The sequence below is a fragment of the Equus asinus genome, chromosome 9 (genome assembly GCF_041296235.1).
Source record: "Equus asinus isolate D_3611 breed Donkey chromosome 9, EquAss-T2T_v2, whole genome shotgun sequence".
Classification (NCBI taxonomy): domain Eukaryota; kingdom Metazoa; phylum Chordata; class Mammalia; order Perissodactyla; family Equidae; genus Equus; species Equus asinus.
This window is the reverse complement of record NC_091798.1, coordinates 80465494-80481229: the sequence shown is the minus strand read 5'-3', so window position 1 is coordinate 80481229 and position 15736 is coordinate 80465494. Positions and strand designations below refer to the sequence as shown.

Here is a 15736-nt window from a genome sequence, read left to right as displayed (position 1 = left end):
GAATGAGGAAATGTAGACAAATTACCTACTTCAACTGAATGGGTGAGCCTAGGCTGTTTAACTGAGATCTCCAAAACCTAGCTAAGGTGTCATCCAGATGACTGCCATATTTCATTCCAAGAATTCCTGCTTGCAACCCAAACCCTGCACAATTCATCATTCTACTATTAAAGCGACCTTAACTGACGCCCTCTCTGACGAATGCATCTCCACTGAGACCTACAGGACCCTTGATTTAGACTCTCAGGTCCGGGTCCATAAACCCTCCTCCTCTCCAGTTTGATGCCTCAAACACCCTCCCACACATCCTTTTACCAACCACTTCTAAACCCAAGGTTCCTTCCATTTCCTCCTAAGGATTTAAGAGTTCTTTCTTCCTTCAAGCAATGCCAAAAATGAGATCTTCTCCACAAAGGTTACCTTAAAAAAAGTTTTTCTAAATTTTACTCTCAAAATAAAAACCTTCCATGAGTCTTAGTCACTACTCAATAATATGTGCTTTCTCAGTATTTGCTTAATATTGTATTTTTAATTAATATACTTCCTTCCCAAACATCTACTTTTTCAACGTGTCGCCTCCATGACTATAAAAATACAGACTAAGATTGTTAGCTTCCACAGGTGTGGCATCAAACACTAACTCACGTGCAATAACACATAATACAATGAATGCCATGCTAGATCAAGCATAAATATTTAATAAATACTTCTGCTGCCGAGCATCTGAATTCTAGATTCTCTATTAGTTTGGCAGTTTTAAAGGTCTGATCCTTCACACCTTGAGATAGCCTATAAACGTCATTGTAAGGAGACAGTACAATCTGGTGGTTCTGAGTGGGCTCTGGAGTCAGAAAGTTTAGGATCAAATTCCAATTCCTGTCATCTTGAGCAAGCTACTTAAGCCCTCTAAGCTTTTCTTGTGTGTAAAATAAAAGACAATCCAACATTATCTACTCCAGAAAGTTATTATTAAAATATATAATGTATGTAAATACCTGTGTGTGCCTGGAACACAGCAGCACTTAATGCTACTAAAGTTTAAAAAGACATTTCCTTTAAAAAACTTTGCTGCAGAATGCATGCAACATTCAAGAGGAAAAAATGTTCATTTCTATACTTTCATGTAAGTGCAAAGGAAACAGGTTGAAATAATCTTCTCTAAAATAACAATGGTTATTATTCCCAGAGATCAGGTAACCATACCTCCTGGTTTGCCTAGGATAGCTGATTTACACCTGTTATCTCAACACAAATAATAGTCTCCACCAAGCCCCTTCACTCTCAAATAACCTGGTTCAGATATAAAATATATGGTCGACTATGCTGGTTATTAAGCTATTTTTTTTTCCCACAACTCCAAACCACAATTCTATACTCAACTGTGTAATACTGGGTTTGGGACTGTGTAAACTACATTTCTCCTTTCCCAGCTGAATTTTTGTTAGGTTCAACTAATGGGAAGACTAGATGAGTGAAACAGGAAGGCAGGAGGTGGTAAGACTCTTGCTGTTTCCTGTTTATTGTTCCTGTGAGCATCCCCAGGGCAAAAGTTCATTTCAGCAGCTCCAGCGGCTTGGTTCCAGCCTCCAGCTTTTTCTCGGCATTCCCCATCAATACCAGCACCAGGGGCCCACCCCATGGTCAAGTGGTTAAGTTCACGTGCTCCGCTGCAGCAGCCAGGGTTTCACTGGTTCAGATCCTGGGCGTGGACATGGCACCACTTATTAGGCCACGTTGAGGCAGCATCCCACATGCCACAACCAGAAGAACCTACAACTAAGATATACAACTATGTACCAGGGGGGACTTGGGGGGATAAAGCAGAAAAAAATAAAAAAAGATTGGCCACAGTTATTAGCTCAGGTGCCAATCTTTAGGGAAAAAAAAAGAAAAAAGGAAAAATACCAGCACCACCTACCAGTGCCCTCTCCTCAAACATCTCCGAGTCCCTGCTCTGCAGGACCTCTCCTCCAAGCTTCTAGTTTCTAGTAATCACAACCTCTACCTTCTGTTCCCTCAGCTCTAGAGGTGGTGGCTGCTTCCTGCAATTACCTATCTTAGTGTTCCCTTTCTGATTTTTTGGTTCTCCAGTACCATTTTAACCTGTTCCTGATATTACACTCTGTTAAAATATCCCACTGTGCTCTTCCTCCTTTCTGAAGCCTAACGGACACTGATACTATGCAGAGGAATGGAAATAGGATTGAGGGTGAAAAAAAAAAAAAAAGAATTCTTGCCTTTGCTTTATATAATGTCTTTATTTATTACTCACGTAATTTAAATTACATATTTTAAGTGATATTTGAAATCATTTTGCCTTCCTCACATTGCAATGTCTTCAAAACACTGTAAACAATCCTTTTCAAGAACACATCACTAGTAAATCCCTGAGAGAATTCACTTCCAGAGACTAGCATCAGATAGATGGCTTATGGAGCTGAGGCCATTAGTCACTCAACTGGATAGTCTACTCACCTTGCTGTTTGCTGATGTAAGGCCATTAACACCAGCACAGCAACTAAATTAGAAAGTCTTCCATTAGAAGTGCTGCATGAATTTCCGGCAATAAAGGATTAAATAAGTCTAGGACAGTACCTACAACACATTGAGTGCAGAACAAATAGGTTGCTTTCCTCCCCATCCCAACTACCTACCTCCAGACTCTAAATAAGAGCTGCTATTAGGCACATAGCTTCTTCAGAAAGTAGGCTTTGTTGGCTTATAACAAACGTGAAGGAAAAGGTCCTAGCTGACAAATCTCAAACTATCAAAGCTTACCAGGACACCAGAACAGCAATGCACTAGGCAAGTTTAGCAACTAACAGACATTTTCTTACATCATGAAATGCCACTGCATGATAAATATGACTTATCATGATAAATATGACTAATCATGATAAATATGACTAATAACCACCTCCACCTCCTTCTTTTTTAAAGCAAATTCTCTGCTTTCTTCTACTGCCACCTCTACTTGCAAATTTTATCTACTCTACAGTTTCTGATTAACTCTGGAAAGAACTTGAGAATAATTCACATCCGTCTGTAGGAGAAAGCTACCACAAACATAAAGAGCTGAGATGAGCACTCTTCCCTCTCACAGTAAGAACAGAAGAAACAAAACTGCTGATATCTCAAGGAGTAAGTATTCCTATTAAGAATAAAGAAGTTATCTCTATAAGTGACAAAAAGTAGCTTGAGTTATTTGTTCCAACAAAGTGGCAGAAGACTAGTAAGCCTAGATTTATATGTGTTTTATTCTTCACTTTCTTTACTCTTCAATTTCTCAGAAATCAACTTATTTTGTGATCAAGCCATAGAAGGCAATTCATCAGTAAGGGTGATAAAAATTTTTAAATTTCAAAGTCTATTTGTTGCCATGAATATTGTTACAACTGTGAACACTGATTTCACACTCATAATTAAATTTTAATATGATGAACAATTAACTTGCTACCTAGATAACTGTTTGAAACATTACCACTATTATATTATTCCCTACTGATTTTTTTGTTAAATCTCTAGTGGATAACTCTTTATGTAATACTCCATGAGGCTCACAACATTTAAAATGCCTCAAATTGTTACTGTATTTTAAATTTAAACAAGAAATCTAAAAAAGATCACTGAAATAAGTCAACTTTCTTCCTGGAGAACCCCTACCACAGGAACCAGATTATTAGTCAAGGATCAGTATAGGTAACATTTCCCTATGATCTATCTCCCATAACCACTTGTTTCCCCCTAACACACACTTCTACAAGGCAGAAGAGCCCACCTGTAAAGTCTGTCTCTACTGTTTCCTGGTGAATCACACAATGTTCTTTATAGAGGTAAAACATAGCCTTAAGTGATTTCTATGGCTTACAGTTTTCCATTTTCATCACTGTGACGTTTAATTGAGTGATAATTATCTCAACAGATCAAAATTCCAAAATTTAAATCTTTCACTTTGTCAAGAAGTTAGATGATTCAAACTGTATTCAATTAGTTTAAGAAGGAAATACCCAGATTTAACTGTCATAACTTACGTTAAGATACCAAAAGTGTTATAGAACATAATGCACGAGGATAAATGGATTTATGTGCACAATACTTTTTCCCTGCAAACTAAAAGACGCGACTCTCAAAGAAGGAATTATGCCTATATTGAGTCATCAACTTGTACTGAAACATAAAATGTCAAATTTTTAATGGAAAAATGTGCTATTCTATTGCTATTTGTATTTCAATTTTTGTTTCTGAAACCAGTAGTGTAAGAGAAAAGATTTAAGAAAGATACTATTGAGGGTTAACAGATACTTGGAATCAAAATAAAACAGAAAATTTACCAAACTTTAAAATACTAAGAAAATAAACATTTTATTAATGAAAAGTCTGAAAAACATGTGCACCGAAACAAGTGACTACTAAAATGCTGAATAAAAAATCTTCAAAGAAATGTCTATCACGATTCAATTTTTCAAACTTTTTATATATAAAAGCTATATTATAAATACAAAGCTAAACTATTACAGTACTAACAATACTGTTTATACAAAGAAACTTAACAGTAGTAAAATATGAATACATAAGATGCTTATTTTTGGTCCTTTTGGAAAAAAGAACTAAGTTGGGTTTTTTTTTAACATGGCTCCAGGCACAAAAATAGAATTTAAGATGATAACTGCAACATTCTTAGTGTTTATCCTTGTAATTCTTTAAATGTCACCAGTCATAATAGCAATGAACTCCTCTTGATTTACTGTGGTAAGAAAGAAAATGTAAGTCAGAAAGAAATTGTAAAAATACAAGTTTTTTCAGAGAACAATACTTACTATTTTACAATAAATATCTTTAAATTTTATATTATACAAAATTCTTAACAAACCAAGGTATGGCTTTTTGCTTTTAATATTTTGCTAGGAAGTTGAATATATTTATTAAATAGAACTTTATGAATACAAAAATATATAAAATGTAAATAATATAAATTAGTATTCTATAATATTAACTAGGAAAAATACATAAGTTACAAAAAAGTCCATCTTAATCATAACATTTATACACACTTGTCAAAATAGTTCTAAAAGCTTGCCAATTTTCATTTCTTAGATGGTTAAACCCTCTTTATAATTTTTATTCTACTAGTTCATTCAGCAAACCCTTCCTTCACAAATAAGCTTAAATATATCATGCAAGTTAGAATTCTAAAGGACAAAAATATATTAGAAAAAAGGGCAAATTGCTGTTTTTTTAAACTTTTATTTATTTAAAAGCCTATTTTAAAGAAAAACTAATTGAAGCCAGGTCACCATACCTCAAAAGTATCCAGAGAAATAGTAACTTTAAAGGATATGGATTTAATCTTAATTACCAAGGTAATACAGCAACTATAAAATATAGATGTAATTGCAGAAAATAATCACCGATAAAGACTAATTGTTAGTTTACCGAAATTATGAATAAAATTCAGTAAGAACTTCCAGTTTGTAAACATAATGTTTAAGGAAGCAATCTAGAATAGGTGATAACCTTATTAAGTATAATTTTTAAAAACCAATATACACACATACAAATTATTAATAGAAATGTTCAGAAAAGAACGTTTCCTCTTTGTAAAACAGGTGAATTCATGGGCCCCAAGACTTAACAAAAACCTTAACAAGGGAGAAGTTATGAATGATTATTTTGATGATAACAATAACACTACAATGAGAAAAAGCAGACCTAAATTCCTAAATTTAGCAGAGCGAAAGTCATAGTTCTGACACAAACAGTTCTGCATCTCAATTTCTTCAGAAAATACTGAACTATGACAGGATCTTTTACGTTGTTGCTATGTCTTCAATACCCTAGCCAGTAATATACAAAGACTCTCCATTGAATCAAACATTGTTAAGTGCCTAATGAATACCAAACCATACTAGGAGTTCCGTAATATATCAAAACAGACACAAGGTTCCTATTCCAGAATATCCTGAAGTTGAATAAAATATTAGGTAATATTATAAAATTATTGTTAATTTTCTTAGCAGTAACAATGGTATCATAGTTATGAAAGATAATATCTTTATTCTTAGTAGATGCATGCTAAAATACTAGGGGGGTCAAGTTCATGATATATTTTTCAAATGATTCAGAAAAATATACATGTACTATAGATAAAGCAAATATAATAAAATGTTAATTATTGAATCTAGGCAGAAGATATAATGGTGTTCACTGTACTAGTCTAACATTTTTTCCTCTATGTCTCAGAAGATTCATAACGAAAAGTTAGAAAAAAATTAACCAAGCAAAAAATGTTGAGGACATAAAATATGTACCTCAGGAATGAAAAAGGTCTACTGGTTCCAGAAAACCAGTTTCCATAATTATGTTAGTCACATTTTATACCTGAGAACAACTGCTGTATAACACAAAACATGATCTATTATTAAAATAAAAATCATGGGGCCGGCCCTGTGGTGCAGCAGTTAAGTGCGCACATTCCGCTTTGGCAGCCTGGGGGCCACCGGTTCAGATCCCAGGTGGAGACATGGCACCGCTCATGAAGCCATGCTGTGACTTCCCACATACAAAGTAGAGGAAGATGGGCATGGACGTTAGCTCAGGGCCAGTCTTCCTCAGCAAAAAGAAGAGGATTGGCAGATCTTAGCTCAGGGCTGATCTTCCTCAAAAAAAAAAAATAAATAAATAAATAAAAATCACATATCAGTATTAAGAAAAATCCACAACAATGGGAAAAATCATTACTGATGAGAAAAACTTAGGGAAAAATAAATCTTGACCTGGGCTCGAAAATAAAAATATAGGATTTGGTTTGACAGGAGGTAGAAAGAAAGCTAAGGTAGGAGAACACCATCAGAAACATAAGTAAAGAAAATAATGCAAAAATAAGCTATAAGGAGTTAAGAAGATGAGCTGTCCAGAAGCTGATAAAGAACCATGAATCCATGCATCTAATATTAAACATCTACAAGACACTACAACAGACACAGTAGAACAGAATACAAAACCTAAACTACTCAAAATACTTTCAATGATCTTACAAATTGTAGTAGTGATCTTTAAACTTTGTAGTTAAATGAACATGTTTCAACATCTTATGAAAGCTATGATCCCTCTCTCTGCCCAGTTAAAAAAAATTAAAATACAAAAAAATTTTAAATAATTTCATTCTTATGCAATCCAAAAGAGTGGAGAGCTGAAGAGAAGAAAGTGGCTAAGGAAATCTAACTTCTTTATTACCAGTGAGTCTTTCAGACAATTAAGAGGATCTATGATGACCTTTGTACATTTGGCTTTATAACATTCTCTATCAACAATCTTATATCAAGTTTCTATATCTAATAAACCTAGCACAATGTTTACCTTAAAATAGGCATTTGATAAAATATTTATTGAATCAAACAAGTATGAAACTTCATTTTCTTCTACAGTACCTTTGTTAACAAAATTTTCATAAATCACTCATTTCATATGTTAAATCTTATTACATGTCATTAAAATAAAGAATTTTAGAGAAATTAAGTAAATTAAGTACCTTAGAGACCATCTGGCTTCGAAAGGGAAAAAACAAATTTTAGCGTCTGAAGTGCCAGTTGAATATTTTACTAATATATTGCTTCCTATAATAGTATGCAATTTTTAAAACTCCATAAACATAGAAATCTAATTAATATTTTACTGTATAGCACAAGAGGCAATACAGTGTTACGGTTAAAAGCAGGTTCTTTGTCGTTACAGACATCTGAGTTTGAGTTCTGGTTCTGCCATGTATTAGTTCCGTGACAACCTTAGGTTATTAACCTCTCAGAGCTTTAGCGTCCTCATCTATACATGCATCTACCCTATGTGCGAATAAGTACAATATTTTATTTACTTCACAAAAGCTATTAGGAAAATTAAGTGACAATCTACAACATAACGTGAAAGAATCTAACATATAGTAACTACTAAATATATGTTAACACTCATCAAAATTATTTAAAAGATGGTCTACTTTGGCTTTTTTAATGCTGCTTCCATTTTTCCAAAAAGATTTACTGTGTCTTATTTTATATATCTTGAGAGGAATGGTGGAGAAGGGATTCTTTCTATATCATTACCACAGCTTTATTTACATTTTGTATTGTATCTCTTCCTTTAACTCCTCATTCACCATGTTTATTATTCTATATACAGAACAAAAAGATAAAATATTTTCATTGTTCTTAAATACTGAAGTGTGAAAAATTCATAAAGATAGAAGATTTACTAAAGTTCACAAAAAAAGCAGCAAAGTATTATGATCTTTACCAGTTTATCATATACAAAGAAAGCAGGTTATATCTAAACAAACCTCTGCAGCTGAAAGAATCCAAATTAAGTGATTAGACTAACAAGTTAATATAAAATGTAACTTCCTACTTTTTCAAAAATGGGCAGATTTTCACATAGCTGCAGAGACCCATATAAGTTAAGGCAGAATCCCAAAGCCAGACTAAACAGATTAGAGTTGTGGTTCTCATTGTTTCTGAATGTGAAAATGCCTTTAGACAGTAATTTTCTGGACTTGCCACAATAGCAGGTATTCTTAGTTTGTCTTGTTGAGAAATAGATAATGTCAAAAAGCTACTATGAATTCTGCAAAATAAGTAATTTATGAATCACAATAGCATTGACAGATATAAATGAGAAATAGTAGTATATGTATCATGTGCAATACTATTATTCATATGTACTACAGACAATATTTGATGCATGCAGTACATGAATTCCCAAACCCTGTGCAGTACCTTAGAAGGTCCCTACCCCTAGAGACCCACATCCCAGATTATAAACTACTAGATTAGACTACTTTAATATGATAAGACCACACTTCTCCAACCAAAAAGGGACAAATCTTAACAATACGAGACTATGCATCAGCTATATTTTATTTGTAATCAACCACTTGGGAAAAAAAGAAAAAAATATTATTTGCCTGTTAGTTATCTAAATAAATGTCAGTAGAATGCCCAAGCAACAGTTGTACAGTGACTTAAAGTGGAGTAATGCAAGCAGTGAAGACCAAAGAAATGTTTTAAGGATGCACTAAAATAAATCTTCAAGTAATGGAGCACAGGTGTGAACTCTGAGATTCAAAAGTAGCAGACAGAGCAGTCTAACAAGGGATGCAAGATACGGACACGTTTTTTAAGCAAAGTTTCATACCAAGTTTGAATTTAAGAGGCAGCTTTCTGATATTTTCTTCTAATGTGAAATGAAGCTAATAACTAAAATCTAATTTGCATGTGCCAACTACAGAAAAAAAATAGAACTCTGATCTTTAGACAGAGTAGCCGTTATTAAAGATTTATGAAATAGACACACCAAGATTCTCTGTGCCACTGAAGATAGTACCTTTACAGAACAGAGTTCTTTTACAGCTAATTTAGAGTAATAATCAACAGCTAGGGAAGCCACAAAAATCTTAAAAATATTTTTTTAATTTAATTTAAAGAACACAGTAGATTCTAAGTCCAAATATTAGAATGACAGCTTAAGAAATCATTTCATTTTCCTCAAGTTTTAATCATCTCTGTTTTAAAATATGAATAAGTATATCAGTACACTTTCAAAGATCTAGTATTAAAAAACAGAAGTTTTATAATGCTCAAATAATATTCACATAAATATAAGGAGAAAGACAATACTGCACAACTCTAAAGGACAATCTACAAACCTGAACTAATAGCTAGTTGCTACTGTCTTACCTTTTTATTAAAGCATGCCAGTATTTCCGAGGCAATATATATATGAATATATTTATGTATATATGTATAGCTGGTACTGTATCTACTGTATATATCTATTGTAACACACACTCCTGCTCAGGGCTTTAAGTCAACATTAGAGCACTCAACATGTTCAAGAAAATGCAGGGAAATATAAAGATGAGCAAAGACCAAAATAAAGGAAAATAAGCTTATATTTAATGCTAGGCACTTTCAATTATCTTCATTTAATACTCACAACTACCCTGGAAGGTATTATCATTCTCATTTTTATAAATGGGGAAACTGAGACTCGGAAAACATTGAAAACTTGCACAAAATTACATAGCAACTAAGTAAGTGGTAGAGATTCAATTCAAATCCAGGTCTGTATGATTCCAAAGCCTCAGGCCTTTCACACTGTATGATTCCATCCTGCTCTTAAGGGGCTTACAATACAGCTGGAGAGGTACGCATGTATATAACTAACAGAAGGCAGTATATAAAAGTGTCAAATAGTTTGCTGCCCTAAATGCTATGGGCCTTCAATGGAAGTCTCATAATTCATATAAACAGAGATCTTTGTGGGAGGCTCTTGAGAAAAAGATAGCATTTAAAACGTACCTGAGAGAATGACTACTATTTTAAGCAGACAGAAATTCACAATTAGAGCATTCTAGGATTAAGGAAGGGCATAATGAAAGGCACAGTGTAAAAAAGTGTTTTCAGGATAGAGTGTATTTTGTCAAACTGTGTATGCATGGGAGGCGAGGGTTAAAGGAGAAAAGTGGAAGACCACAATGAGAAAGAAAACTGGATACTTAAGGTAGGACAGCTCATAGAAGGCTCTGAATTTTGCAGAAGTTGAAGAATCATTCTAAGTTGCTGAATAGGGAAATGACATCATCAAACCTGTATTTTAGAAAAAGAATGCTATCAATAGACTCAATTAGGAAGAGAGTAGAGGCTTACAGGCATAGAGCACAATTAGGAGGCTATAAGAGACTATAAAGTCAATGAGGGCAGGGACCACATCTGCCTTTTTCATTGTGTAGGACCAGCCAGCACATAGGACACTGCATCCAGCTGGCATCCAAGGAAATAAGGAATGAGGCTATGATAACATTCCTGCAAAGAAATTAGGGCCTGAACTAGGACAGCAGCAGTACACAAAGATATAAAACAGATTCAGAATGTCTGAACAGTAGGATCAACAGAAGTTAGTAACAGCTTAGAGGTGCACGCAGGTTGAGGAAGAAGGCATTAAATGCTGAAATTTTAGCGATGTTTCATCCTCAAAGAAAAGTAAAGCACCTTCTTAAATTGTGGAACCTCATATTACAATATTTATAGTTGGTTTTAAAGATCTACTTCATTCTAAATTGAATATGTGAAATATTTATGCAGAATGTCCATTACAGATGACCAACAATTACAGTAAATGAAGACAGTTTGCAAAGGGTCTTGAAAATCATTTGGTTTTAGGAAAATTTACTGTATGTGTACATTAGGAACACTTGGAATATATGTTTTAATCAAAACTTACTTTCTCCATCACCATCTTTATCAAATTCTTCTATCATAGCCCGAAGTTCTTCATCACTCATGTTTTCACCCAATTCTCTGGCAACACGTCGCAAGTTTCTCAAGCTTATTTTACCTGAATCATCATCATCAAATAGTTTAAATGCCTTCAATATTTCTTCATGTGGATCTCTTTCCAATATCCAGTCTGTCACTACAGTTAAAAAAATAAAAGATAAAAAGTAAACCTTTATAATCACAAAAGCATTCACTTGTGAAATCAAGTATTAGATGAGAATTAAAACTGTGAATCTGTCAACATTTAGTTTGACAATAAAATACCAAATCAATGCCCAAAAACCCAAAGAGATAAACCTGAAATTAGAAAAACCAAGTCCATATTTTAAAATTTAACCTAAGGTTTAACAATTCACCCTATTATACAAGTAAGCAAAACTATATTACACAGAGGCAAAATAAAAAGGACTATATTTATACCATATTTATTTAAAGTCTACTATTACCAAGAATTGTACTAGGCTCCACTGACACGTCTAGGAGTTGGTAACCTAGTTATAGAGATAACATACCAACAAAACAATTAAAGCTAACTAAACAAAAGCTGTTTGCGGGCTAAACTTAACAGTAACACTGATTGTTCCTCAAATTTAAACCAACTTAAAAATAAGCAAAAAGACCCCGACAGGGGCTAGCCTGATGGCATAGCGGTTAAGTTTGCACATGCCACTTTGGTGGCCTGGGGTTTGCTGGTTCGGATCCCAGGTGTGGACCTACACACCGCTATCAAGTCACGCTGTGGCAGGCATCCCACATATACAGTAGAGGAAGATGGGCATGGATGTTAGCTCAGGGCTAATCTTCCTCAAAAAAAAAAAAAAAAAAAGACCCTGACAAATTAACAAAATGCATTGCCATCACTAATATAGACACAATCTCAGACAGAAGATGAAAATTCCACTGATATCTTCATGATCAGAAGAAACTCTTGGTTTTCCAAAATATGAAAAGTAGTTATTACAAGGACTGAATCTGATTGTAGTAAGAAAGTAAAAAAGAAGTCTGGAAAGGAGATCTCTCTAAAGTCACGTACATTTTGTTCAGCAAGCTAACTCTCAGACAATTAACCAAAATTAAACGTAATTGCACACTTCAATAGTGATGATATATTGTAATATACTAAATGCAATAACATATAACAATATAGTAAACTTAAATATTTTCAATATTACCACAATCTTTAATCAATAGCCACAATAACAAAAATTGAAATAAAAATCTGTGGTATAAAATTTTTTAAGTTACTAGACAAAATTCTGAAAATATCTAAGTAAACATCTCTAAAATAATTCTACATGCTAGTCTTCCACTACAACAAAAAGTATTTATCACTTTCACTGTCATTAAGAATAACTCAGTCCTGGTGAGGTTTACAGAATCATTAAGAACTTGCAAATGCTTGTAGATGGAAAGTAGTAGAATGCTAAATGCATCAAAAGGAAAAATACAATTCAAGTCCCCCATAAATTATTTTTGTTTTGCTGCTGCTTCATCCTATTTGGTTGAACAAGCTTTAGAATAAGCACCTATTTGCGTTAATGTTAAATCATCTACATATATATTCAATAGTTTCCTTTTATCCATTAATTTTATCCAAAAAGTCTTCCAAGTAACTAATTGAAGTATATTACTATAAGTATGCAAATCATCAAAGCTCATAAATATTCAGTCAAAAAGGAGTTGGCATATATACAGCCCTAACACCAAAATAAAATACCACACTTAACTCTATGGCTCTTACTCAACTTATTTTGAATTTAGTCCCAACAAAAAAGCAGGACAAGGAAAAAAAAGTGTTAAGAAATTTTCTTCACCAATTAAATAATTTACATGACAGGTGAACCAAAAAAGCAGCTTGCTGAAAGTATTAATGTACTTAAAGAAGCAACAGGGTGATCTGGGGAACAGATGGGGCTCCAAGATGTATAAATTCTTATCCCACTGGTGCTTTAATTGTGTTAGTTACTTCAGACTTATGTGTCTATATAATCTTTTATCAATCCTTTGCCTTAGAATGCAACTTTTCTTGGAAACTATAAATACCCATCATTCTGGACAGCTAAAACATTATAACAACAAAAAAAAATTATGACTTTATGGTGACTCTCCTCTCTGCTTTCATGCTCTACTCCTGTTCTACAAAGTAGAATTTAATTATAAGAAATACATCTTTTTTTCAATGAAAATAAGTCAACTGACTTACAGGCAGTGGAGGTGGGTTCAATCTATTTCACAAATTTCTGTCCCTGTAACTCTATTTCAAATAATTTAATTATACTATTAGAAATGTACTTCCTCAAAACAGTTAGACTTTACACCTTATAAAAATCACTTAAGGGGCCAGCCCGGTGGCACAGCGGTTACGTGCGCATGCTCCGCTTCTCAGCAGCCCAGGGTTCGCCAGTTTGGATCCCAGGTACAGACATGGCACCGCATGGCACACCGTGCTGTGGTAGGCATCCCACATATAAAGCAGAGGAAGATGGGCATGGATGTTAGTTCAGGGCCAGCCTTCCTCAGAAAAAAGCGGAGGATTGGCAGTAGTTAGCTCAGGGCTAATCTTCCTCAAAAAAAAAAAAAATCACTTGAGAATACAGCAAATTAAAAAATACCACATTAAAATTTTATCAAAAATTATTCAAGGTAACTAGAAATATAGCTTTAACTATATTTCTCATTGCCTTTTGGAAGTTTCTAAACATAAAGTTACTTTAAACTTAACATTTTGGAATCCAAATTTCTCCCACTATCACCAAGATAACTGTCGATGCCCCGCCTCAAAAAAGATAACAGCACCATTAACAGATAGTTTCCCAAATTGTAAAAGTCTGAACATTTTCAATCTCATAAACCTAATCAGTGATTAGATCCTACAGTACCGAGGATACTACCTTTTTTACTCTTAAATGGACCCTTTTCTTTTCATTCTCACCACCCTCAGCATAAGAAGTTTATTATTTTCCACCTGCAGTCTCTCTCCCTCCAGCTCATCTTTAATACTCTCAAGAAAGTTACCTTTCTGAATCATATCATCACCTCTTCCTTAAAAATTGACAATGATCCTCTGGTAACTAAAGTCTAAACTCTACATGTTATGCAAGACCTTACCTATCGGGCCCAATCCTACCTTTCCAGTCATTTCCCTATCCTCTAGAGCAGGGACTACGTGAAGTTTCCCAGACATGCTATACTTCTGGTACCACTTCTTTTGCGTAATCCAAAAATAACTATATATTATTCTTATATCATGATCCATATAAAGCAGTATCATTGACTTAGAAAATTAATTTAATAAAAACAAATCTGAATATATGTACATTCTATGTATAATACTCTAGGCAATATTATAACTTGTTATAATAGCAAAGTCCTTGCCTTCCAGAAACCTCTATTCTAAAAAAGTCTGATAGATATATACACACACTACAAATAATTCACTAAAATCAACCATACAAAAGTTCAACCATATTAAGCTCATGACACATTATCTTCAGTTGGTTGTTCTAAAATGTTTTCTCCTGCTTTCAGTCTGCCAATGCCTCCCTGACCACAATCCTCTCCCCACCAGCAACTTTAAACAGATGACTTTATTCACTGAGCCAAGGTCATCCAGGGTATGTAGGCCCTGGTAAGATCTGTCAACCTGAAGGCATGCACTTGAACCACAGCCAAAGACAACAACTGCTAAAGGTTTCCTCTTCTCCCACTTTGCCAACAAAAACCATCTATCAGAATGTTTTGGGAAATATTTTCCAAACGAAAGCATACCAATTTTTCTGTTTTACTGTGAGAAAATTTTTGATCACCCTTTTAATTTTATCACATAATATAAACACATTACTTAGAAAGACATCTTTCCATAAAAAGCTATACAATAGTTTCTTCGTTAGAATCTTCAGGACAAAATAAAAGACAAAATGATAAATCCCACAGGAAAGCTGTAAATCTTGTTTTTTCTTTGAAAATCAGCAAAAAGGTTTTCTTTGAAAATCTCCCCAAAAAAACCAAGTAAGATCCACATTATACAGCAATGTTCAATAACAAAATTCCGTGACCCAAAGAATTTAAAAAAATACTGATATTAACTAGATAATTTCCTAACAACTGCTAATTACAAAGACTATTAAAATACACACCAACTTCATTAAAATCTTCAAAGGTGATTTTCCCTGTGGCTTCTCTGTCATAATCTTTAAGAATCTTCAGTACATCAGCTTTTTTCACATCAAATCCCAAGGCTCTCATTGCCACCTTTTGGATTAAAAGGGAAAAGCAAATTACAAAGCACTCTTTCAAAAGAAGTGATTTCCAATTTTTAAATAAATGTTTACAACTTAAGAGATGACAACACATTAACAAAACATAATTCTTTTGCATGTTTTATGTCTCTAAAATAACAAACTGATAGTTTT

At 33.7% G+C, this 15736-nt stretch overlaps 1 protein-coding gene across 1 annotated transcript in view; it reads right to left on the bottom strand.

Annotated features, from left to right (window-relative positions):
* Positions 1-4336: 4336 nt before the first annotated feature.
* CETN3 (centrin 3) overlaps positions 4337-15736 on the bottom strand; it is a 14918-nt gene continuing 3518 nt past the window's right edge. The window contains exons 3-5 of the mRNA XM_014857077.3: positions 15461-15575; positions 11269-11460; positions 4337-4744 (exon numbers count right to left, since the gene is read on the bottom strand). Of these exons, the coding sequence (XP_014712563.1) occupies positions 4701-4744; positions 11269-11460; positions 15461-15575 (351 nt within the window). The 3' untranslated portion in view covers positions 4337-4700. The remainder of the gene's footprint in view (positions 4745-11268; positions 11461-15460; positions 15576-15736) is intronic.